The sequence below is a fragment of the Staurois parvus genome, unplaced genomic scaffold (assembly GCF_062004578.1).
Source record: "Staurois parvus isolate SC_StPar_1 unplaced genomic scaffold, SC_StPar_1.0 ptg003491l, whole genome shotgun sequence".
Taxonomy (NCBI): domain Eukaryota; kingdom Metazoa; phylum Chordata; class Amphibia; order Anura; family Ranidae; genus Staurois; species Staurois parvus.
In genome coordinates this window covers 4,920-30,961 of record NW_028321287.1, presented here as the reverse complement: position 1 = coordinate 30,961, position 26,042 = coordinate 4,920, and the positions used below count along the sequence as shown (strand labels likewise).

The 26,042-nt window shown below is 44.8% G+C and overlaps 1 protein-coding gene across 2 annotated transcripts in view; it reads left to right on the top strand.

The window, feature by feature from the left end:
• LOC149427771 (uncharacterized) overlaps positions 1-20,752 on the top strand; it is a 38,978-nt gene extending 18,226 nt beyond the window's left edge. For both annotated transcript variants that reach the window (XM_089667684.1, XM_089667685.1), the window contains exon 4: positions 11,144-20,752. In XM_089667684.1, coding sequence (XP_089523810.1) covers positions 11,144-12,267 — 1,124 coding nt within the window. In that variant the 3' untranslated portion in view covers positions 12,268-20,752. The remainder of the gene's footprint in view (positions 1-11,143) is intronic.
• Positions 20,753-26,042: the final 5,290 nt, after the last annotated feature.

The following is a 26,042-nucleotide window of genomic DNA, read 5'->3' as shown; positions in this document are numbered from 1 at the left end:
TCCCAGAATTATAGAAGTATATAAGGTGAGGACAGTCTGATGAAGGAATGAGGTGACGGCCATCAGAAGACATTGGGGTGTCATGTAATGAGAGTACGGCACCCAGAATTATAGAAGTATATAAGGTGAGGACAGTCTGATGAAGGAATGAGGTGACGGCCATCAGAAGACATTGGGGTGTCATGTAATGAGAGTACGGATCCCAGAATTATAGAAGTATATAAGGTGAGGACAGTGTGATGAAGGAATGAGGTGACAACCATCAGAAGACATTGGGGTGTCATGTAATGAGAGTACGGATCCCAGAATTATAGAAGTATATATGGTGAGGACAGTCTGATGAAGGAATGAGGTGACAGCCATCAGAAGACATTGGGGTGTCATGTAATGAGAGTACGGCACCCAGAATTATAGAAGTATATAAGGTGAGGACAGTGTGATGAAGGAATGAGGTGACAGCCATCAGAAGACATTGGGGTGTCATGTAATGAGAGTACGGCACCCAGAATTATAGAAGTATATAAGGTGAGGACAGTCTGATGAAGGAATGAGGTGACGGTCATCAGAAGACATTGGGGTGTCATGTAATGAGAGTACGGATCCCAGAATTATAGAAGTATATAAGGTGAGGACAGTCTGATGAAGGAATGAGGTGACGGCCATCAGAAGACATTGGGGTGTCATGTAATGAGAGTACGGATCCCAGAATTATAGAAGTATATAAGGTGAGGACAGTCTGATGAAGGAATGAGGTGACGGCCATCAGAAGACATTGGGGTGTCATGTAATGAGAGTACGGATCCAAGAATTATAGAAGTATATAAGGTGAGGACAGTCTGATGAAGGAATGAGGTGACGGCCATCAGAAGACATTGGGGTGTCCTCTAATGAGAGTACGGCACCCAGAATTATAGAAGTATATAAGGTGAGGACAGTCTGATGAAGGAATGAGGTGACGGCCATCAGAAGACATTGGGGTGTCATGTAATGAGAGTACGGCTCCCAGAATTATAGAAGTATATAAGGTGAGGACAGTCTGATGAAGGAATGAGGTGACGGCCATCAGAAGACATTGGGGTGTCATGTAATGAGAGTACGGATCCTAGAATTATAGAAGTATATAAGGTGAGGACAGTCTGATGAAGGAATGAGGTGACAGCCGTCAGAAGACATTGGGGTGTCATGTAATGAGAGTACAGCACCCAGAATTATAGAAGTATATAAGGTGAGGACAGTGTGATGAAGGAATGAGGTGACGGCCATCAGAAGACATTGGGGTGTCATGTAATGAGAGTACGGCACCCAGAATTATAGAAGTATATAAGGTGAGGACAGTCTGATGAAGGAATGAGGTGACAGCCATCAGAAGACATTGGGGTGTCATGTAATGAGAGTACGGCTCCCAGAATTATAGAAGTATATAAGGTGAGGACAGTCTGATGAAGGAATGAGGTGACAGCCATCAGAAGACATTGGGGTGTCATGTAATGAGAGTACGGATCCTAGAATTATAGAAGTATAGAAGGTGAGGACAGTCTGATGAAGGAATGAGGTGACGGCCATCAGAAGACATTGGGGTGTCATCTAATGAGAGTACGGCACCCAGAATTATAGAAGTATAGAAGGTGAGGACAGTCTGATGAAGGAATGAGGTGACGGCCATCAGAAGACATTGGGGTGTCATGTAATGAGAGTACGGCACCCAGAATTATAGAAGTATATAAGGTGAGGACAGTCTGATGAAGGAATGAGGTGACGGCCATCAGAAGACATTGGGGTGTCATGTAATGAGAGTACGGATCCCAGAATTATAGAAGTATATAAGGTGAGGACAGTCTGATGAAGGAATGAGGTGACGGCCATCAGAAGACATTGGGGTGTCATGTAATGAGAGTACGGCACCCAGAATTATAGAAGTATATAAGGTGAGGACAGTCTGATGAAGGAATGAGGTGACGGCCATCAGAAGACATTGGGGTGTCATGTAATGAGAGTACGGCTCCCAGAATTATAGAAGTATATAAGGTGAGGACAGTGTGATGAAGGAATGAGGTGACGGCCATCAGAAGACATTGGGGTGTCATGTAATGAGAGTACGGCACCCAGAATTATAGAAGTATATAAGGTGAGGACAGTCTGATGAAGGAATGAGGTGACAGCCATCAGAAGACATTGGGGTGTCATGTAATGAGAGTACGGCACCCAGAATTATAGAAGTATATATGGTGAGGACAGTCTGATGAAGGAATGAGGTGACGGCCATCAGAAGACATTGGGGTGTCATGTAATGAGAGTACGGATCCTAGAATTATAGAAGTATATAAGGTGAGGACAGTCTGATGAAGGAATGAGGTGACGGCCATCAGAAGACATTGGGGTGTCATGTAATGAGAGTACGGCTCCCAGAATTATAGAAGTATATAAGGTGAGGACAGTCTGATGAAGGAATGAGGTGACAGCCATCAGAAGACATTGGGGTGTCATGTAATGAGAGTACGGCACCCAGAATTATAGAAGTATATAAGGTGAGGACAGTGTGATGAAGGAATGAGGTGACAGCCATCAGAAGACATTGGGGTGTCATGTAATGAGAGTACGGCACCCAGAATTATAGAAGTATATAAGGTGAGGACAGTCTGATGAAGGAATGAGGTGACGGCCATCAGAAGACATTGGGGTGTCATGTAATGAGAGTACGGCTCCCAGAATTATAGAAGTATATAAGGTGAGGACAGTCTGATGAAGGAATGAGGTGACAGCCATCAGAAGACATTGGGGTGTCATGTAATGAGAGTACGGATCCCAGAATTATAGAAGTATATAAGGTGAGGACAGTCTGATGAAGGAATGAGGTGACAGCCATCAGAAGACATTGGGGTGTCATGTAATGAGAGTACGGCACCCAGAATTATAGAAGTATATAAGGTGAGGACAGTCTGATGAAGGAATGAGGTGACAGCCATCAGAAGACATTGGGGTGTCATGTAATGAGAGTACGGATCCTAGAATTATAGAAGTATATAAGGTGAGGACAGTCTGATGAAGGAATGAGGTGACGGCCATCAGAAGACATTGGGGTGTCCTCTAATGAGAGTACAGCACCCAGAATTATAGAAGTATATAAGGTGAGGACAGTCTGATGAAGGAATGAGGTGACGGCCATCAGAAGACATTGGGGTGTCATCTAATGAGAGTACGGCACCCAGAATTATAGAAGTATATAAGGTGAGGACAGTCTGATGAAGGAATGAGGTGACAGCCATCAGAAGACATTGGGGTGTCATGTAATGAGAGTACGGCACCCAGAATTATAGAAGTATATAAGGTGAGGACAGTGTGATGAAGGAATGAGGTGACGGCCATCAGAAGACATTGGGGTGTCATGTAATGAGAGTACGGCACCCAGAATTATAGAAGTATATAAGGTGAGGACAGTCTGATGAAGGAATGAGGTGACAGCCATCAGAAGACATTGGGGTGTCATGTAATGAGAGTACGGCTCCCAGAATTATAGAAGTATATAAGGTGAGGACAGTCTGATGAAGGAATGAGGTGACGGCCATCAGAAGACATTGGGGTGTCATGTAATGAGAGTACGGCACCCAGAATTATAGACGTATATAAGGTGAGGACAGTCTGATGAAGGAATGAGGTGACGGCCATCAGAAGACATTGGGGTGTCATGTAATGAGAGTACGGCACCCAGAATTATAGAAGTATATAAGGTGAGGACAGTGTGATGAAGGAATGAGGTGACGGTCATCAGAAGACATTGGGGTGTCATGTAATGAGAGTACAGCACCCAGAATTATAGAAGTATATAAGGTGAGGACAGTCTGATGAAGGAATGAGGTGACGGCCATCAGAAGACATTGGGGTGTCATGTAATGAGAGTACAGCACCCAGAATTATAGAAGTATATAAGGTGAGGACAGTCTGATGAAGGAATGAGGTGACGGCCATCAGAAGACATTGGGGTGTCATGTAATGAGAGTACGGATCCCAGAATTATAGAAGTATATATGGTGAGGACAGTCTGATGAAGGAATGAGGTGACAGCCATCAGAAGACATTGGGGTGTCATGTAATGAGAGTACGGATCCCAGAATTATAGAAGTATATAAGGTGAGGACAGTCTGATGAAGGAATGAGGTGACAGCCATCAGAAGACATTGGGGTGTCATGTATTGAGAGTACGGCACCCAGAATTATAGAAGTATATAAGGTGAGGACAGTCTGATGAAGGAATGAGGTGACGGCCATCAGAAGACATTGGGGTGTCATGTAATGAGAGTACGGCACCCTGAATTATAGATGTATATAAGGTGAGGACAGTCTGATGAAGGAATGAGGTGACAGCCATCAGAAGACATTGGGGTGTCATGTAATGAGAGTACGGCACCCAGAATTATAGAAGTATATAAGGTGAGGACAGTCTGATGAAGGAATGAGGTGACAGCCATCAGAAGACATTGGGGTGTCATGTAATGAGAGTACGGATCCCAGAATTATAGAAGTATATAAGGTGAGGACAGTCTGATGAAGGAATGAGGTGACGGCCATCAGAAGACATTGGGGTGTCATGTAATGAGAGTACGGCACCCAGAATTATAGAAGTATATAAGGTGAGGACAGTCTGATGAAGGAATGAGGTGACGGCCATCAGAAGACATTGGGGTGTCATGTAATGAGAGTACGACACCCAGAATTATAGAAGTATATAAGGTGAGGACAGTCTGATGAAGGAATGAGGTGACGGCCATCAGAAGACATTGGGGTGTCATGTAATGAGAGTACGGCACCCAGAATTATAGAAGTATATAAGGTGAGGACAGTCTGATGAAGGAATGAGGTGACAGCCATCAGAAGACATTGGGGTGTCATGTAATGAGAGTACGGATCCCAGAATTATAGAAGTATATAAGGTGAGGACAGTCTGATGAAGGAATGAGGTGACGGCCATCAGAAGACATTGGGGTGTCATGTAATGAGAGTACGGCACCCAGAATTATAGAAGTATATAAGGTGAGGACAGTCTGATGAAGGAATGAGGGGACGGCCATCAGAAGACATTGGGGTGTCATGTAATGAGAGTACGGATCCCAGAATTATAGAAGTATATAAGGTGAGGACAGTCTGATGAAGGAATGAGGTGACGGCCATCAGAAGACATTGGGGTGTCATGTAATGAGAGTACGGATCCCAGAATTATAGAAGTATATAAGGTGAGGACAGTCTGATGAAGGAATGAGGTGACGGCCATCAGAAGACATTGGGGTGTCATGTAATGAGAGTACGGATCCAAGAATTATAGAAGTATATAAGGTGAGGACAGTCTGATGAAGGAATGAGGTGACGGCCATCAGAAGACATTGGGGTGTCCTCTAATGAGAGTACGGCACCCAGAATTATAGAAGTATATAAGGTGAGGACAGTCTGATGAAGGAATGAGGTGACGGCCATCAGAAGACATTGGGGTGTCATGTAATGAGAGTACGGATCCCAGAATTATAGAAGTATATAAGGTGAGGACAGTCTGATGAAGGAATGAGGTGACAGCCATCAGAAGACATTGGGGTGTCATGTAATGAGAGTACGGCACCCAGAATTATAGAAGTATATAAGGTGAGGACAGTCTGATGAAGGAATGAGGTGACGGCCATCAGAAGACATTGGGGTGTTATGTAATGAGAGTACGGATCCCAGAATTATAGAAGTATATAAGGTGAGGACAGTCTGATGAAGGAATGAGGTGACAGCCATCAGAAGACATTGGGGTGTCATGTAATGAGAGTACGGCACCCAGAATTATAGAAGTATATAAGGTGAGGACAGTCTGATGAAGGAATGAGGTGACGGCCATCAGAAGACATTGGGGTGTCATGTAATGAGAGTACGACACCCAGAATTATAGAAGTATATAAGGTGAGGACAGTGTGATGAAGGAATGAGGTGACAGCCATCAGAAGACATTGGGGTGTCATGTAATGAGAGTACGACACCCAGAATTATAGAAGTATATAAGGTGAGGACAGTCTGATGAAGGAATGAGGTGACGGCCATCAGTAGACATTGGGGTGTCATGTAATGAGAGTACGGCACCCAGAATTATAGAAGTATATAAGGTGAGGACAGTCTGATGAAGGAATGAGGTGACGGCCATCAGAAGACATTGGGGTGTCATGTAATGAGAGTACGGCACCCAGAATTATAGAAGTATATAAGGTGAGGACAGTCTGATGAAGGAATGAGGTGACGGCCATCAGAAGACATTGGGGTGTCATGTAATGAGAGTACGGATCCCAGAATTATAGAAGTATATAAGGTGAGGACAGTCTGATGAAGGAATGAGGTGACGGCCATCAGAAGACATTGGGGTGTCATGTAATGAGAGTACGGCACCCAGAATTATAGAAGTATATAAGGTGAGGACAGTCTGATGAAGGAATGAGGTGACGGCCATCAGTAGACATTGGGGTGTCATGTAATGAGAGTACGGCACCCAGAATTATAGAAGTATATAAGGTGAGGACAGTCTGATGAAGGAATGAGGTGACGGCCATCAGAAGACATTGGGGTGTCATGTAATGAGAGTACGGCACCCAGAATTATAGAAGTATATAAGGTGAGGACAGTCTGATGAAGGAATGAGGTGACGGCCATCAGAAGACATTGGGGTGTCATGTAATGAGAGTACGGCACCCAGAATTATAGAAGTATATAAGGTGAGGACAGTCTGATGAAGGAATGAGGTGACGGCCATCAGAAGACATTGGGGTGTCATGTAATGAGAGTACGGATCCTAGAATTATAGAAGTATATAAGGTGAGGACAGTCTGATGAAGGAATGAGGTGACGGCCATCAGAAGACATTGGGGTGTCATGTAATGAGAGTACGGCACCCAGAATTATAGAAGTATATAAGGTGAGGACAGTCTGATGAAGGAATGAGGTGACGGCCATCAGAAGACATTGGGGTGTCATGTAATGAGAGTACGGATCCTAGAATTATAGAAGTATATAAGGTGAGGACAGTCTGATGAAGGAATGAGGTGACGGCCATCAGAAGACATTGGGGTGTCATGTAATGAGAGTACGGATCCCAGAATTATAGAAGTATATAAGGTGAGGACAGTCTGATGAAGGAATGAGGTGACGGCCATCAGAAGACATTGGGGTGTCATGTAATGAGAGTACGGCTCCCAGAATTATAGAAGTATATAAGGTGAGGACAGTCTGATGAAGGAATGAGGTGACAGCCGTCAGAAGACATTGGGGTGTCATGTAATGAGAGTACGGATCCCAGAATTATAGAAGTATATAAGGTGAGGACAGTCTGATGAAGGAATGAGGTGACGGCCATCAGAAGACATTGGGGTGTCATGTAATGAGAGTACGGATCCCAGAATTATAGAAGTATATAAGGTGAGGACAGTGTGATGAAGGAATGAGGTGACAGCCATCAGAAGACATTGGGGTGTCATGTAATGAGAGTACGGCTCCCAGAATTATAGAAGTATATAAGGTGAGGACAGTCTGATGAAGGAATGAGGTGACGGCCATCAGAAGACATTGGGGTGTCATGTAATGAGAGTACGGCTCCCCGAATTATAGAAGTATATAAGGTGAGGACAGTCTGATGAAGGAATGAGGTGACAGCCGTCAGAAGACATTGGGGTGTCATGTAATGACAGTACGGATCCTAGAATTATAGAAGTATATAAGGTGAGGACAGTGTGATGAAGGAATGAGGTGACGGCCATCAGAAGACATTGGGGTGTCATGTAATGAGAGTACGGCTCCCAGAATTATAGAAGTATATAAGGTGAGGACAGTGTGATGAAGGAATGAGGTGACGGCCATCAGAAGACATTGGGGTGTCATGTAATGAGAGTACGGATCCCAGAATTATAGAAGTATATAAGGTGAGGACAGTCTGATGAAGGAATGAGGTGACGGCCATCAGAAGACATTGGGGTGTCATGTAATGAGAGTACGACACCCAGAATTATAGAAGTATATAAGGTGAGGACAGTCTGATGAAGGAATGAGGTGACGGCCATCAGAAGACATTGGGGTGTCATGTAATGAGAGTACGGCACCCAGAATTATAGAAGTATATAAGGTGAGGACAGTCTGATGAAGGAATGAGGTGACAGCCATCAGAAGACATTGGGGTGTCATGTAATGAGAGTACGGCTCCCAGAATTATAGAAGTATATAAGGTGAGGACAGTCTGATGAAGGAATGAGGTGACGGCCATCAGAAGACATTGGGATGTCATGTAATGAGAGTACGGATCCTAGAATTATAGAAGTATATAAGGTGAGGACAGTCTGATGAAGGAATGAGGTGACAGCCATCAGAAGACATTGGGGTGTCATGTAATGAGAGTACGGATCCTAGAATTATAGAAGTATATAAGGTGAGGACAGTCTGATGAGGGAATGAGGTGACAGCCATCAGAAGACATTGGGGTGTCATGTAATGAGAGTACGGATCCCAGAATTATAGAAGTATATAAGGTGAGGACAGTCTGATGAAGGAATGAGGTGACAGCCATCAGAGGACATTGGGGTGTCATGTAATGAGAGTACGGCACCCAGAATTATAGACGTATATAAGGTGAGGACAGTCTGATGAAGGAATGAGGTGACGGCCATCAGAAGACATTGGGGTGTCATGTAATGAGAGTACGGCTCCCAGAATTATAGAAGTATATAAGGTGAGGACAGTGTGATGAAGGAATGAGGTGACGGCCATCAGAAGACATTGGGGTGTCATGTAATGAGAGTACGGCTCCCAGAATTATAGAAGTATATAAGATGAGGACAGTCTGATGAAGGAATGAGGTGACAGCCTTCAGAAGACATTGGGGTGTCATGTAATGAGAGTACGGATCCTAAAATTATAGAAGTATATAAGGTGAGGACAGTGTGATGAAGGAATGAGGTGACGGCCATCAGAAGACATTGGGGTGTCATGTAATTAGAGTACGGCTCCCCGAATTATAGAAGTATATAAGGTGAGGACAGTCTGATGAAGGAATGAGGTGACAGCCGTCAGAAGACATTGGGGTGTCATGTAATGAGAGTACGGATCCTAGAATTATAGAAGTATATAAGGTGAGGACAGTCTGATGAAGGAATGAGGTGACGGCCATCAGAAGACATTGGGGTGTCATGTAATGAGAGTACGGCTCCCAGAATTATAGAAGTATATAAGGTGAGGACAGTGTGATGAAGGAATGAGGTGACGGCCATCAGAAGACATTGGGGTGTCATGTAATGAGAGTACGGCACCCAGAATTATAGAAGTATATAAGGTGAGGACAGTCTGATGAAGGAATGAGGTGACGGCCGTCAGAAGACATTGGGGTGTCATGTAATGAGAGTACAGCACCCAGAATTATAGAAGTATATAAGGTGAGGACAGTGTGATGAAGGAATGAGGTGACGGCCATCAGAAGACATTGGGGTGTCATGTAATGAGAGTACGGCTCCCAGAATTATAGAAGTATATAAGGTGAGGACAGTCTGATGAAGGAATGAGGTGACAGCCATCAGAAGACATTGGGGTGTCATGTAATGAGAGTACGGCACCCAGAATTATAGAAGTATATAAGGTGAGGACAGTCTGATGAAGGAATGAGGTGACAGCCATCAGAAGACATTGGGGTGTCATGTAATGAGAGTACGGCACCCAGAATTATAGAAGTATATAAGGTGAGGACAGTCTGATGAAGGAATGAGGTGACAGCCATCAGAAGACATTGGGGTGTCATGTAATGAGAGTACGGCTCCCAGAATTATAGAAGTATATAAGGTGAGGACAGTCTGATGAAGGAATGAGGTGACGGCCATCAGAAGACATTGGGGTGTCATGTAATGAGAGTACGGCTCCCAGAATTATAGAAGTATATAAGGTGAGGACAGTCTGATGAAGGAATGAGGTGACGGCCATCAGAAGACATTGGGGTGTCATGTATTGAGAGTACGGCACCCAGAATTGTAGAAGTTTATAAGGTGAGGACAGTCTGATGAAGGAATGAGGTGACGGCCATCAGAAGACATTGGGGTGTCATGTAATGAGAGTACAGCACCCAGAATTATAGAAGTATATAAGGTGAGGACAGTCTGATGAAGGAATGAGGTGACAGCCATCAGAAGACATTGGGGTGTCATGTAATGAGAGTACGGCACCCAGAATTATAGAAGTATATAAGGTGAGGACAGTCTGATGAAGGAATGAGGTGACAGCCATCAGAAGACATTGGGGTGTCATGTAATGAGAGTACGGCTCCCAGAATTATAGAAGTATATAAGGTGAGGACAGTCTGATGAAGGAATGAGGTGACGGCCATCAGAAGACATTGGGGTGTCATGTAATGAGAGTACGGCTCCCAGAATTATAGAAGTATATAAGGTGAGGACAGTCTGATGAAGGAATGAGGTGACGGCCATCAGAAGACATTGGGGTGTCATGTATTGAGAGTACGGCACCCAGAATTGTAGAAGTTTATAAGGTGAGGACAGTCTGATGAAGGAATGAGGTGACTGCCATTAGTAGACATTGGGGTGTCTTCTGAGAGTATGGCTCCCAGAATTATAGAAGTATATAAGGTGAGGACAGTCTGATGAAGGAATGAGGTAACAGCCATCAGTAGACATTGGGGTGTCCTCTGAGAGTATGGCTCCCAGAATTATAGAAGTATATAAGGTGAGGACAGTCTGATGAAGGAATGAGGTGACAGCCATCAGAAGACATTGGGGTGTCCTCTAATGAGAGTACGGATCCCAGAATTATAGAAGTATATAAGGTGAGGATAGTCTGATGAAGGAATGAGGTGACAGCCATCAGAAGACATTGGGGTGTCCTCTAATGAGAGTACGGCACCCAAAGATTATAGATCTTTTTTAGGGGGATCTGAATATTACTCACCCCATGTGGGGACACTACCCTTCCTTTACGACTTCATGGTGGAATGGTATCTACACCTCATCTCTGGTTTCCTTTTATTATACATTTGTGACTCTGGTAATCCTGAACATGTGACTGTTGGTACAAGGTAAATGGTTTTGTGGATTCCACGGACACAGCAGACATGATTTTCATGATGTTCTGTATCTCATTTTCTCTTTAGTCAGCGATTCCGGTCACCCAAGGAAAGCCATTCCATCTGCAGGCACCGCTCACGCAACAGATGATTTCCTGCTGCAAACTCCAAGGAGAAGAAACCGCAGGACAAGGTGCGACCCTGTGAAGGTCCTGTCAGCTGACGTTCCGTATGGGTGCAGGGCGTTTGGGCACCTAACAATCCCCACCACTCAGGGGAGAAGCATATTAAACCATGGCCTTGTGTTTGGTGGGTCGGAGAGTGAAGACTGTTCGGAGTCTACTCTAGCTGTGGATTTTGGGTCATATATTTGTATTGAGTGTGGTCAAAGCTTTTCTCAGGAGACGTCCTACATTGAGCACCGACGGCTGCACAACCCATATAGTCCCGGAGTTGTTCTTACTGCCAGTACTAAAGTATGTGACGTTGACCCTAAAATCCGCTCAGCAGAACAGAAGCGATCAGGGAAAGAGTTTGTGTGTGCGGATTGTGGGAAAACCTTTATCGGGAAGTCCAATCTCATCGTTCATCAGCGCTCCCACACTGGTGAGAAACCGTATGGCTGCATCTTCTGTGGAAAACACTTTGGACGAAGTTCAGTTCTTCGTAAACACGAGCGCATTCACACCGGGGAGAAGCCCTACGCCTGTGTTTACTGCGGGAAGCAATTCAGCCAGAATTCTGGGCTGAAGAACCATGAGCGAATTCACACCGGTGAAAAACCATACGCTTGTATCGAATGTGGACGGCGATTCAGCCAAAGTGCTGACCTTATGGTTCATTATAGGACCCACACGGGTGAAAAGCCCTTCATATGTATTGAGTGCGGAAACAGCTTCATCCGCAGCTCTGACCTCGTCATACACCAAAGAACTCATTCTGGCATAAAACCGTTTACTTGTACAGACTGCGGGAAAAGCTTTAGTCAGAGGTCCCAAATTATCCGCCACCGGAGAACCCACACAGGAGAGCGCCCGTTTACCTGCGAAGTGTGCAGAAAAAGCTTTATCCTCAGCTCTGAACTAAAGAAACATCATCGTGTCCATACCGGGGAGAAGCCTTACAAGTGTAAAGATTGTGGAAAGTCCTTCCGCCACTGCTCCAACATGAGCCGTCACCAGAAGATGCACATCGAGCTGGAGCTTCTCTAGATGTGAGCACATCCATAATTCCTGTCCTATTTTATACCACAGCCAAGCCGTGTGAGCTTCAATCACTGCTCCAACATGAGCCGTCACCAGAAGATGCACATCGAGCTGGAGCTTCTCTAGATGTGAAAGCACTCATGGTTTCTGCCCGTATTTCAAATGATAGATGAGCTTCAATCACTACTCCACCATGAGCCATCACCAGAAGATGCACATTGAGCTGGAGCTTCTCTAGATGTGAAAGCACTCATGGTTTCTGCCCGTATTTCAAATGATAGATGAGCTTCAATCACTGCTCCACCATGAGCTGCCACCAGAAGATGCACATTGAGCTGGAGCTTCTCTAGATGTGAAAGCACTCATGGTTTCTGCCCGTATTTCAAATGATAGATGAGCTTCAATCACTGCTCCACCATGAGCTGCCACCAGAAGATGCACATTGAGCTGGAGCTTCTCTAGATGTGAAAGCACTCATGGTTTCTGCCCGTATTTCAAATGATAGATGAGCTTCAATCACTGCTCCAACATGAGCCGCCACCAGAAGATGCACATTGAGCTGGAGCTTCTCTAGATGTGAAAGCACTCATGGTTTCTGCCCGTATTTCAAATGATAGATGAGCTTCAATCACTGCTCCAACATGAGCCGCCACCAGAAGATGCACATTGAGCTGGAGCTTCTCTAGATGTGAAAGCACTCATGGTTTCTGCCCGTATTTCAAATGATAGATGAGCTTCAATCACTGCTCCAACATGAGCCGCCACCAGAAGATGCACATTGAGCTGGAGCTTCTCTAGATGTGAAAGCACTCATGGTTTCTGCCCATACCAGAAGATGTACATTGAGCAGGAGCTTCTCTAGATGTGAGCACATCCATATTTCGTGTCCTATTTTATACCACAGCCAAGCCGTGTGAGCTTCAATCACTGCTCCAACATGAGCCGTCACCAGAAGATGAACATTGAGCTGGAGCTTCTCTAGATGTGAAAGCACTCATGGTTTCTGCCCGTATTTCAAAAGATAGATGAGCTTCAATCACTGCTCCACCATGAACTGCCACCTGAAAATGTACATTGAGCTGGAGCTTCTCCAGATGTGAGCACATCCATAATTCCTGTCCTATTTTATACCACAGCCGAGCCGTGTGAGCTGCAATCACTGTTCCACTATGTACTGCCATCAGAAGATGCACATCGAGCAGGATCTTCTCTAGATGTGAAAGCACTCATGGTTTCTGCCCAGACCAGAAGATGTACATTGAGCAGGAGCTTCTCTAGATGTGAGCACATCCATAATTCCTGTCCTATTTTATACCACAGCCGAGCCGTGTGAGCTTCAATCACTGTTCCACCATGAACTGCCACCAGAAGATTCACATAGAGCTCAAGCTCCTCTAGATGTGAGCACAGTCACACTTTTTGTCCATCTAATTTCATATGAGAAATAAGCTATGCGTACGTCAATCACTACTCCACCATGAATGTCCATAAGAAGATACACATAAAACTCAAGCTCCTCTAGATGTGAGCCGCATTACAATTTCTCTTTGTGCTTCAGTCAGTGCTTCACCGTGAAATTGTCATCAGAAGGTACATGTGGAGCTTGAGTTCCTCTGAATGTGAAAAATGTCATGGCTCCTGTTCTCGTTTAATACAACAGATGAGTTGAGCATACTTCAATCACTTCACCATGAAGGTCCATCATAAGGTGCACATGGACCTTCAGCTCCTCTGCATGTGAACACAGTTATGGTTTCTGTCCTTCTTATTTCATGTGATAGATGACCTGTGTTTGCTTTAGTGCTTGCTCCATCATGAGCTGTCATCAGAAGGTATACATGGAGCTCAAGCTCCTCTAGATGTGAGCATCATCATAATTCTATCATTCCATATAATAGATGAACTGTGTGAAGTTCAACCACTTCTCCACCATGAATGTTCACCAGAAGGTATATATGGAGCTTAAGCTCCTCTGGATGTGAGCACCATCATAATTGTCTCATTTCATGTAGAAACAGCCATGTGTTTCAATCACTGCTCCATGATGAAACTTCCACCAGAAGGTTCACATGGAGCTAGAGCTCCTCTGCTTGTGAGCACAGCTATGGTTTCTGTTATCTCATTTCAACTGATCAATGAGCTGTGTGAAGTCCAATCACTTCTCCACCATGACGGTTCACTAGAAGGTACACATGGAGCTTGAGCTCCTCTAGATGTGGGCACCACCATAATTGTCTTATTTCATATAATAGTTGAGCTGTGTGTTTCAGTCACTGCTCCTTCATGAAACTTCCACCAGAAGGTACATATGGAGCTAGAGCTCCTCTGCTTGTGAGCACAGCTATGGCTTCACCTCATTTCAACAGATAGATGAGCTGTGTGAAGTCCAATCACTTCTCCACCCCGAATGTCCACTAGAAGGTACACATGGAGCTAGAGCTCCTCTGCTTGTGAGCACAGCTATGGCTTCACCTCATTTCAACAGATAGATGAGCTGTGTGAAGTCCAATCACTTCTCCACCCCGAATGTCCACTAGAAGATACACATGGAGCTAGAGCTCCTCTGCTTGTAAGCACAGCTATGGCTTCTGTTCACCTCATTTCAACTGATAGATGAGCTGTGTGAAGTCCAATCACTTCTCCACCCCGAATCTCCACTAGAAGGTACACATGGAGCTAGAGATCCTCTGCTTTTGAGCACAGCTATGGTTTCTGTTTATCTCATTTCAACTGATCGATGAGCTGTGTGAAGTCCAATCACTTCTCCACCCCGAATGTCCACTAGAAGGTACACATGGAGCTTGAGCTCCTCTAGATGTGGGCACCACCAGAATTGTCTCATTTTATGTAGAAACAGCCATGTGTTTCAGTCACTGCTCCTTCATGAAACTTCCACCAGAAGGTACGCATGGAGCTAGAGCTCCTCTGGTTGTGAGCACAGCTATGGTTTTTGTTCATCTCATTTCAACTGATAGATGAGCTGTGTGAAGTCCAATCACTTCTCTACCCTGAATGTCCACTAGAAGGTACACATGGAGCTTGAGCTCCTCTAGATGTGGTCACCACCATAATTGTCTTATTTCATATAATAATTGAGCTGTGTGTACTGATCCACCAATATTATCTTCATAAGGTACAGAAGCTCCTCTAGATATGAGCTCCATCATAACTATCTTTTCATTTCATATAATAAATGAGTTTCAATCACTTCCCTACCATGGATGGTCATTAGCAGGGCTTAAGCCTTTGTAATCACCTTTGTTTTGTCCATTTCTTTCTTGTTTTATATATTTGTCCTTGTGTCATGATTCCTGTATTAGAGATCAATTAAAGATGCACATGAAGCTTCATCTTCTGCAGGAACACCAACCCAGCATCCATTTCTTCTCTGTCAGATACGCTATGTGCATCTAGCTTGATTGCGTTTGCCTCCATCTTTAAATCTTTAACATGAATCACCATAGGTAGAGGGACACAGAGCTTCCCCAGATGCCTCTGATGTGTATCATTCCCTGGATGTATACATGACCCAAGCGGTATACCAACCAAAACACGGGTCTGATAAGTCCTTCCATCGCTGCTCCAAGGTGAGTCACCATTATATGATGTAGACACAGCTGTAGCTGCTCAAAGTGTGAGGACCAAGATTGTGTCCATCCATGACCTTTCTTATCATCTGGGCGATCGTGTCCATCCATGACCTTTCTTATCATCTGGGCGACCGTGTCCATCCATGACCTTTCTTATCATCTGGGCGATCGTGTCCATCCATGACCTTTCTTATCATCTGGGCGATCGTTGAAAGAAAGAATGTGGAAATGGACTTTCTAGGCACATAAACTTGTGTACCGAGATTCTGTGCCTAAAAAGTCAATTTCCACATTGTTTCTTTCAATATTCTATACTGGGACGTGGCACTTTGTTATCTATCGGGGGTGACCTCCTACCACCCGAGGGTCACCCCAACCCTTCAATATAATCTGAGCGCTCATGTTCATCCATCGCTTTTCTTATCATCTGGGCGGTCGTGTCCATCCATGACTTTTCTTATCATCTGAGTGGTTGTGTCCATCCATGACCTTTCTTATCATCTGGGCGATCGTGTCCATCCATGACCTTTCTTATCATCTGGGCGATCATGTCCATCCATGACCTTTCTTATCATCTGGGCGATCGTGTCCATCCATGACCTTTCTTATCATCTGGGCGATCATGTCCATCCATGACTTTTCTTATCAGGGCGATCGTGTCCATCCATGACTTTTTTTATCATCTGGGCGGTCGTGTCCATCCATGACCTTTCTTATCATCTGGGCGATCGTGTCCATCCACGACCTTTCTTATCATCTGGGCGATCGTGTCCATCCACGACCTTTCTTATCATCTGGGCGATCGTGTCCATCCATGACTTTTCTTATCATCTGGGCGGTCGTGTCCATCCATGACCTTTCTTATCATCTGGGCGATCGTGTCCATCCATGACCTTTCTTATCATCTGGGCGATCGTGTCCATCCATGACCTTTCTTATCATCTGGGCGGTCGTGTCCATCCATGACCTTTCTTATCATCTGGGCGATCGTGTCCATCCATGACCTTTCTTATCATCTGGGCGATCGTGTCCATCCATGACCTTTCTTATCATCTGGGCGGTCGTGTCCATCCATGACCTTTCTTATCATCTGGGCGATCGTGTCCATCCATGACCTTTCTTATCATCTGGGCGATCGTGTCCATCCATGACCTTTCTTATCATCTGGGCGATCGTGTCCATCCATGACTTTTCTTATCATCTGGGCGATCGTGTCCATCCATGACTTTTCTTATCAGGGCGATCGTGTCCATCCATGACTTTTCTTATCATCTGGGCGGTCGTGTCCATCCATGACCTTTCTTATCATCTGGGCGATCGTGTCCATCCATGACTTTTCTTATCAGGGCGACCGTGTCCATCCATGACCTTTCTTATCATCTGGGCGATCTTGTCCATCCATGACCTTTCTTATCATCTGGGCGATCGTGTCCATCCATGACTTTTCTTATCATCTGGGCGGTCGTGTCCATCCATGACCTTTCTTATCATCTGGGCGATCGTGTCCATCCATGACCTTTCTTATCATCTGGGCGATCGTGTCCATCCATGACTTTTCTTATCAGGGCGATCGTGTCCATCCATGACCTTTCTTATCATCTGGGCGGTCGTGTCCATCCATGACCTTTCTTATCATCTGGGCGATCGTGTCCATCCATGACCTTTCTTATCATCTGGGCGATCGTGTCCATCCATGACTTTTCTTATCATCTGGGCGATCGTGTCCATCCATGACCTTTCTTATCATCTGGGCGATCGTGTCCATCCATGACCTTTCTTATCATCTGGACGATCGTGTCCATCCATGACCTTTCTTATCATCTGGGCGATCGTGTCCATCCATGACCTTTCTTATCATCTGGGCGATCGTGTCCATCCATGACCTTTCTTATCATCTGGGCGATCGTGTCCATCCATGACTTTTCTTATCATCTGGGCGATCGTTGAAAGAAAGAATGTGGAAATGGACTTTCTAGGCACATAAACTTGTGTACCGAGATTCTGTGCCTAAAAAGTCAATTTCCACATTGTTTCTTTCAATATTCTATACTGGGACGTGGCACTTTGTTATCTATCGGGGGTGACCTCCTACCACCCGAGGGTCACCCCAACCCTTCAATATAATCTGAGCGCTCATGTTCATCCATCGCTTTTCTTATCATCTGGGCGATCGTGTCCATCCATGACCTTTCTTATCATCTGGGCGATCGTGTCCATCCATGACCTTTCTTATCATCTGGGCGGTCGTGTCCATCCATGACCTTTCTTATCATCTGGGCGGTCGTGTCCATCCATGACCTTTCTTATCATCTGGGCAATCGTGGTCATCCATGACTTTTCTTATCATCTGGGCGATCGTGTCCATCCATGACCTTTCTTATCATCTGGGCGATCGTGTCCATCCATGACCTTTTCTATCATCTGGGCGATCGTGTCCATCCATGACCTTTTCTATCATCCGGGCGGTCGTGTCCATCCATGACCTTTCTTATCATCTGGGCGGTCGTGTCCATCCATGACCTTTTCTATCATCCGGGCGATCGTGTCCATCCATGACCTTTCTTATCATCCGGGCGATCGTGTCCATCCATGAGTTTTCTTACCATCTGGGCGATCGTGTCCATCCATGACCTTTCTTATCATCTGGGCGATCGTGTCCATCCATGACCTTTCTTATCATCTGGGCGATCGTGTCCATCCATGACCTTTCTTATCATCTGGGCGATCGTGTCCATCCATGACTTTTCTTATCATCTGGGCGATCGTGTCCATCCGTGACCTTTCTTATCATCTGGGCGATCGTGTCCATCCGTGACCTTTCTTATCATCTGGGCGATCGTGTCCATCCATGACCTTTCTTATCATCTGGGCGATGGTGTCCATCCGTGACCTTTCTTATCAGGGCGATCGTGTCCATCCATGACCTTTCTTATCATCTGGGCGATCGTGTCCATCCATGACCTTTCTTATCATCTGGGCGATGGTGTCCATCCGTGACCTTTCTTATCATCTGGGCCATCGTGTCCATCCATGACCTTTCTTATCATCTGGGCGATCGTGTCCATCCATGACTTTTCTTATCAGGGCGATCGTGTCCATCCATGACCTTTCTTATCATCTGGGTGATCGTGTCCATCCATGACCTTTCTTATCATCTGGGCGATCGTGTCCATCCATGACCTTTCTTATCATCTGGGCGATCGTGTCCATCCATGACCTTTCTTATCATCTGGGCGATCGTGTCCATCCATGACCTTTCTTATCATCTGGGTGATCGTGTCCATCCATGACCTTTCTTATCATCTGGGCGATCGTGTCCATCCATGACCTTTCTTATCATCTGGGCGATCGTGTCCGTCCATGACCTTTCTTATCACTTGGGCCAGGGGTGGGCAACTGTGGCCCTCCAGCTGTTGGTGAACTACAAGTCCCATCATGCCTCTGCCTTTGGGAGTCATGCTTGTAACTGTCAGTTTTGCAATGCCTCATGGGACTTGTAGTTCTACAACAGCTGGAGGGCCACAGTTTCCCACCCCTGATCTGGGCAATCGTGGTCATCCATGACTTTTCCTATCATATGGGTGAGCATTCTGTCCAGCAACAAAAGGATACTGTTTGACCCTTAGGTGATTTAGTAGACATTTGGGCTGATGTCTGAGCATTCATCCCGTCATGTTCCCATCATTATTCCACCATAGGCATTCATTGCTTTCTTGCTATCACTCTTCCACTATGGACCATCGTTAGAAGATGAATAAAAGGCTTCTGGTCACATGTGCCATCATGGTGTCCATCTTTTCCATGTCCCCTAACATTCTACATAGATGTTATTCCTACAAGCTTTGCGTGTGTGCCATAGAGCTGGTCTTGTGTGTGGAACGCCCTTCCACTAACCTTGCAATGTGTGCCTCTAGGACAGTGTTTCTCAACTCCAGTCCTCATGGATCCCCAACAGGTCATGTTTTCAGGATTTCCATTATTTTGCACAGGTGATTTGATCAGTTTCACTGCCTTAGTAATTACCACAGCTGTTTCATCTGAGGGAAATCCTGAAAACATGACCTGTTGGGGGTCCATGAGGACTGGAGTTGAGAAACACTGCTCTAGGAGAAGAGACATTTGGACCTATTTTAGACTTGAGGGCTGTTGTCTGTGCCTTCATTACTCTGTTCCCATCATGTTTCCATTCATTCATTACTCTGTATGTTTGTTTCCATCACGGGCCATCCTCAGAAGATGAATATGAGGCTTCTAGCCATGAACTCCACGAGGGTGTCTGCCTTCTCCCTGTTGTAGAAGATATGTCTACAATTATGTTTGTGTGCCAACCAGCTCCACCATCCAGTTAGAAGATGGACTTCGAGCTTCCTGGTCGTACATTTGTTTTGTGTCATGAAGATGAACTCTTTGCATTGAGTGCCAACTCCCCACGGGCAGGAAAAAGTCCTTCCATCATGGCTCCATCCAAACCTGCACATCGAGCTGAAGAGTCTTCATATTGGCCCAGCTGTGCTCCATCCAAATCAGATAAAGGCATAGCCACACAATGTTTGTTGGGTCACGTCTCTCCTGGGATCCGTCTGCCTTCGAGGTTACCACTGCCACTAATACAGAATCCTATTCTGGTTCTGAGTCCATTGTCTCTGGTGACTTCTTTATAGTTCATAACAGTCAACATGCCTTGCCTGGCCATGGTGGACCTTTATGGGTCCTAAAACAGGTGCACTTTAAAATGAATTGTTTCTACTCATTCTATGGATGCAGTAATGGGACTTTGCACAATGTCTGCCTGTAATGCAGTGACTTGGCCATGGCCACCATAAGTCGTCCGACGTCTGTCTGTGTTATGATCGCTCGTCCAGTCATTGTACTACCTATCCAATAAATTGTGTTTCTCATGACACTCTTCATCACTGGTGATTACTGGGGACAATTGGGGGGTCAAAGAATACTGAATGGAAACCCAACATTTCCTATTCCTGATAGGTTGAAAAATACAATCGGTGCGCTTCCCCTTTAAAACAAGAAATCGCTACAAAGGTGACAGTGACCATGAATATAAACCATATAAAAAGGTGCAAATCAATAGTGCAAACAAAATACTACTTTGTGCAAAAGTCCGTGCAATGTCCCCCGAGGGAAAAATGTATTATAAAAATATTCTTCACAAACATACTGACATATATTTGACATACTACAGTTTTGGCAGTATTCAATATATATATATATATATATATATATATATATATATACTGTATGTTGAAATGCTTTTTTATTACAAACTATATGAAAAATATTTGTAAAAATACATTTTCAAATATACTGTATGTCTTTAAAGATACATTTAATCTACATTTTTGGGATACATTTACAAATATATGTTAAAATGGCTTTTTTATATGTAAAAAATCTGAAGAATATATTCCAAAAAAAAATGTATATATATATATATATATATATATATATATACACACATACATACACACAGTATATATAATTTATTTAAAGGCTGCCTGTCATTTTCTTTGAGCAGTGTATTCCACATGGAAGAAAAATATATTTGAAATACTACAAATCTGGCCGTATTCAATGTATTGCATAATATATATATCTATCTATATACAGTATATATATATATGTATATATATATATATATATGTATATATATATATATGTATATATATATATATATATATATATATATATATACTGTATATAGATAGATATATATATTATGCAATACATTGAATACGGCCAGATTTGTAGTATTTCAAATATATTTTTCTTCCATGTGGAATACACTGCTAAAAAATATGAAAGGCAGACTTTGTAATCCGAGTCGCATGAAGTCGATAAAACTCCTGGGATATTGATCTGGTCAGGTAAGTCACAGAGGATCTGATCAGGTAAGTAGCAGAGGGAGTTGTTCATCAGTTTCAGCTGCTTTGGTGTTCATGAAATGAACAACAGGTGTACTAGATGGGCAACAATGAGACGATCCCCAAAACAGGAATGAACTTATAGGTGGAGGCCACTGACATTTTCTTCCCTACTCCTCTTTTCTGACTGTTTTTCACTCATTCTGCATTTGGCTCGGGTCAGTGTCACTACTGGTAGCATGAGGCCATACCTGGACCCTACAGAGGTTGCACAAGCAGTCCAACTCCTCCAGGATGGCACATCAATATGTGCCATTTCCAGAAGGTTTGCTGAGTCTCCCAGCACAGTCTCAAGAGCATGGAGGAGATTCCAGGAGACAGGCAGTTCCTCTAGGAGGGCTGGACAGGGCCGTAGAAGGTCCTTCACCCATCAGCAGGACCGGGATCTGCTCCTTTGTGCAAGGAGGAACAGGATGAGCACTGCCAGAGTCCTACAAAATGACCTCCAGCAGGCCACTGGTGTGAATGTCTCTGACCAAACAATCAGAAACAGACTTCATGAGGGTGGCCTGAGGGCCCGACGTCCTCTAGTGGGCCCTGTGCTCACTTCCCGGCATCATAGAGCTGGATTGGCATTTGCCATTGAACACCAGAATTGGCAGGCCACAGATTAGAGCAGGTTCCCCCTGAGCACATGTGACAGACATGAAAGGGTCTGGAGATGCCGTGGAGAATGTTCTGCTGCCTGTAACATCATTCAGCATGACCGTTTTGGTGGTGGGTCAGTGATGGTCTGGGGAGGCACACCCATGGAGGGACACACAGACCTCTACAGGCTAGACAATGGCCCCTGACTGCCATTAGGTATGGGGATGAAATCCTTGGACCCATTGTCAGACCCTACGCTGGTGCAGTGGGTCCTGTGTTCCTCCTGGTGCAGTGGGTCCTGGGTTCCTCCTGGTGCAGTGGGTCCTGGGTTCCTCCTGGTACAGTTGGTCCTGGATTCCTCCTGGTGCACCACAATGCCTGGCCTCATGTGGCAAGAGTATGCAGGCAGTTCCTGGAGGATGAAGGAAATGATACCATTGAATGGCCCCCACGCTCGCCTGACCTAAATCCAATAGAACACCTCTGGGATGTCAGATATATATCGGGGTGACTTTGAATTCAGTCCTCTGTAGGTCGATCATTTTTATTTCCATCAAACGATGGGGTGTCCTTACGTTCCTAACACATTACCCCATCCATACCAGTATAGAGATCCAGCAGATTTTTCCACATTGAGATCTGATGGGTTTTCAAAGTCTTCCTTCAATTTTTTGGAGCCATGTATATCAAGAGCAAATTGTCCAATTACTTTTGGTCTCTTGAAAGAGGAGGTATGGCTACTCTTAAGAGCTATAATTCCTAAACCCTTCCTCCAATTTGGATGTGCATACCCTCAAATTACACCGGAGAGTGCGCACTGCCCGCCCAGATCCATTATAGAACTTTGTCTTGAATATGTTTTGGTAAATACCTGAAAAACCTAAAATTGTGCCTGTGTCCAAATATATACGGACCTAACTGTATATCGCACGGACTTTGCTCTGGATGTGTATCACGCAGACTTTGCTCTCGATTTATATCGAGCGGACTTTGCTCTGGATGTGTATCGCACGGACTTTGCTCTCGATGTGTATCACGCAGACTTTGCTCTGGATGTGTATCACGCAGACTTTGCTCTCGATATATATCGCACAGACTTTGCTCTCGATGTGTATCACGCAGACTTTGCTCTCGATGTGTATCACGCAGACTTTGCTCTGGATGTGTATCACGCAGACTTTGCTCTGGATGTGTATCACGCAGACTTTGCTCTGGATGTGTATCACGCAGACTTTGCTCTCGATGTGTATCACGCAGACTTTGCTCTCGATATATATCACGCAGACTTTGCTCTCGATGTGTATCACGCAGACTTTGCTCTCGATGTGTATCACGCAGACTTTGCTCTGGATGTGTATCACGCAGACTTTGCTCTCGATATATATCGCACAGACTTTGCTCTCGATGTGTATCACGCAGACTTTGCTCTCGATATATATCGCACGGACTTTGCTCTCGATGTGTATCACACAGACTTTGCTCTCGATATATATCGCACGGACTTTGCTCTCGATGTGTATCACACAGACTTTGCTCTCGATATATATCGCACAGACTTTGCTCTCGATGTGTATCACGCAGACTTTGCTCTCGATGTGTATCACACAGACTTTGCTCTCGATATATATCGCACGGACTTTGCTCTCGATGTGTATCGCACGGACTTTGCTCTCGATGTGTATCGCACGGACTTTGCTCTCGATGTATATCATGCAGACTTTGCTCTCGATATATATCGCACGGACTTTGCTCTCGATGTGTATCACGCAGACTTTGCTCTGGATGTGTATCACGCAGACTTTGCTCTCGATATATATCGCACAGACTTTGCTCTGGATGTGTATCACGCAGACTTTGCTCTCGATATATATCACGCAGACTTTGCTCTCGATGTGTATCACGCAGACTTTGCTCTCGATGTGTATCACGCAGACTTTGCTCTGGATGTGTATCACGCAGACTTTGCTCTCGATATATATCGCACAGACTTTGCTCTCGATGTGTATCACGCAGACTTTGCTCTCGATATATATCGCACGGACTTTGCTCTCGATGTGTATCACACAGACTTTGCTCTCGATATATATCGCACGGACTTTGCTCTCGATGTGTATCACACAGACTTTGCTCTCGATATATATCGCACAGACTTTGCTCTCGATGTGTATCACGCAGACTTTGCTCTGGATGTGTATCACGCAGACTTTGCTCTCGATGTGTATCACGCAGACTTTGCTCTCGATATATATCACGCAGACTTTGCTCTCGATATATATCGCACAGACTTTGCTCTCGATGTGTATCACACAGACTTTGCTCTCGATATATATCGCACAGACTTTGCTCTCGATGTGTATCACGCAGACTTTGCTCTCGATGTGTATCACACAGACTTTGCTCTCGATATATATCGCACGGACTTTGCTCTCGATGTGTATCGCACGGACTTTGCTCTCGATGTGTATCGCACGGACTTTGCTCTCGATGTATATCATGCAGACTTTGCTCTCGATATATATCGCACGGACTTTGCTCTCGATGTGTATCACGCAGACTTTGCTCTGGATGTGTATCACGCAGACTTTGCTCTCGATATATATCGCACAGACTTTGCTCTGGATGTGTATCACGCAGACTTTGCTCTCGATATATATCACGCAGACTTTGCTCTCGATGTGTATCACGCAGACTTTGCTCTCGATGTGTATCACGCAGACTTTGCTCTGGATGTGTATCACGCAGACTTTGCTCTCGATATATATCGCACAGACTTTGCTCTCGATGTGTATCACGCAGACTTTGCTCTCGATATATATCGCACGGACTTTGCTCTCGATGTGTATCACACAGACTTTGCTCTCGATATATATCGCACGGACTTTGCTCTCGATGTGTATCACACAGACTTTGCTCTCGATATATATCGCACAGACTTTGCTCTCGATGTGTATCACGCAGACTTTGCTCTGGATGTGTATCACGCAGACTTTGCTCTCGATATATATCGCACAGACTTTGCTCTCGATGTGTATCACGCAGACTTTGCTCTCGATATATATCGCACGGACTTTGCTCTCGATGTGTATCACACAGACTTTGCTCTCGATATATATCGCACGGACTTTGCTCTCGATGTGTATCACACAGACTTTGCTCTCGATATATATCGCACGGACTTTGCTCTCGATGTGTATCACACAGACTTTGCTCTCGATATATATCGCACAGACTTTGCTCTCGATGTGTATCACGCAGACTTTGCTCTCGATGTGTATCACACAGACTTTGCTCTCGATATATATCGCACGGACTTTGCTCTCGATGTGTATCGCACGGACTTTGCTCTCGATGTGTATCGCACGGACTTTGCTCTCGATGTATATCATGCAGACTTTGCTCTCGATATATATCGCACGGACTTTGCTCTCGATGTGTATCACGCAGACTTTGCTCTCGATGTGTATCACGCAGACTTTGCTCTCGATATATATATCGCACGGACTTTGCTCTCGATGTATATCGCACGGACTTTGCTCTGGATGTGTATCATGCAGACTTTGCTCTCGATATATATCGCACGGACTTTGCTCTGGATGTGTATCACGCAGACTTTGCTCTGGATGTGTATCACGCAGACTTTGCTCTCGATATATATCGCACGGAC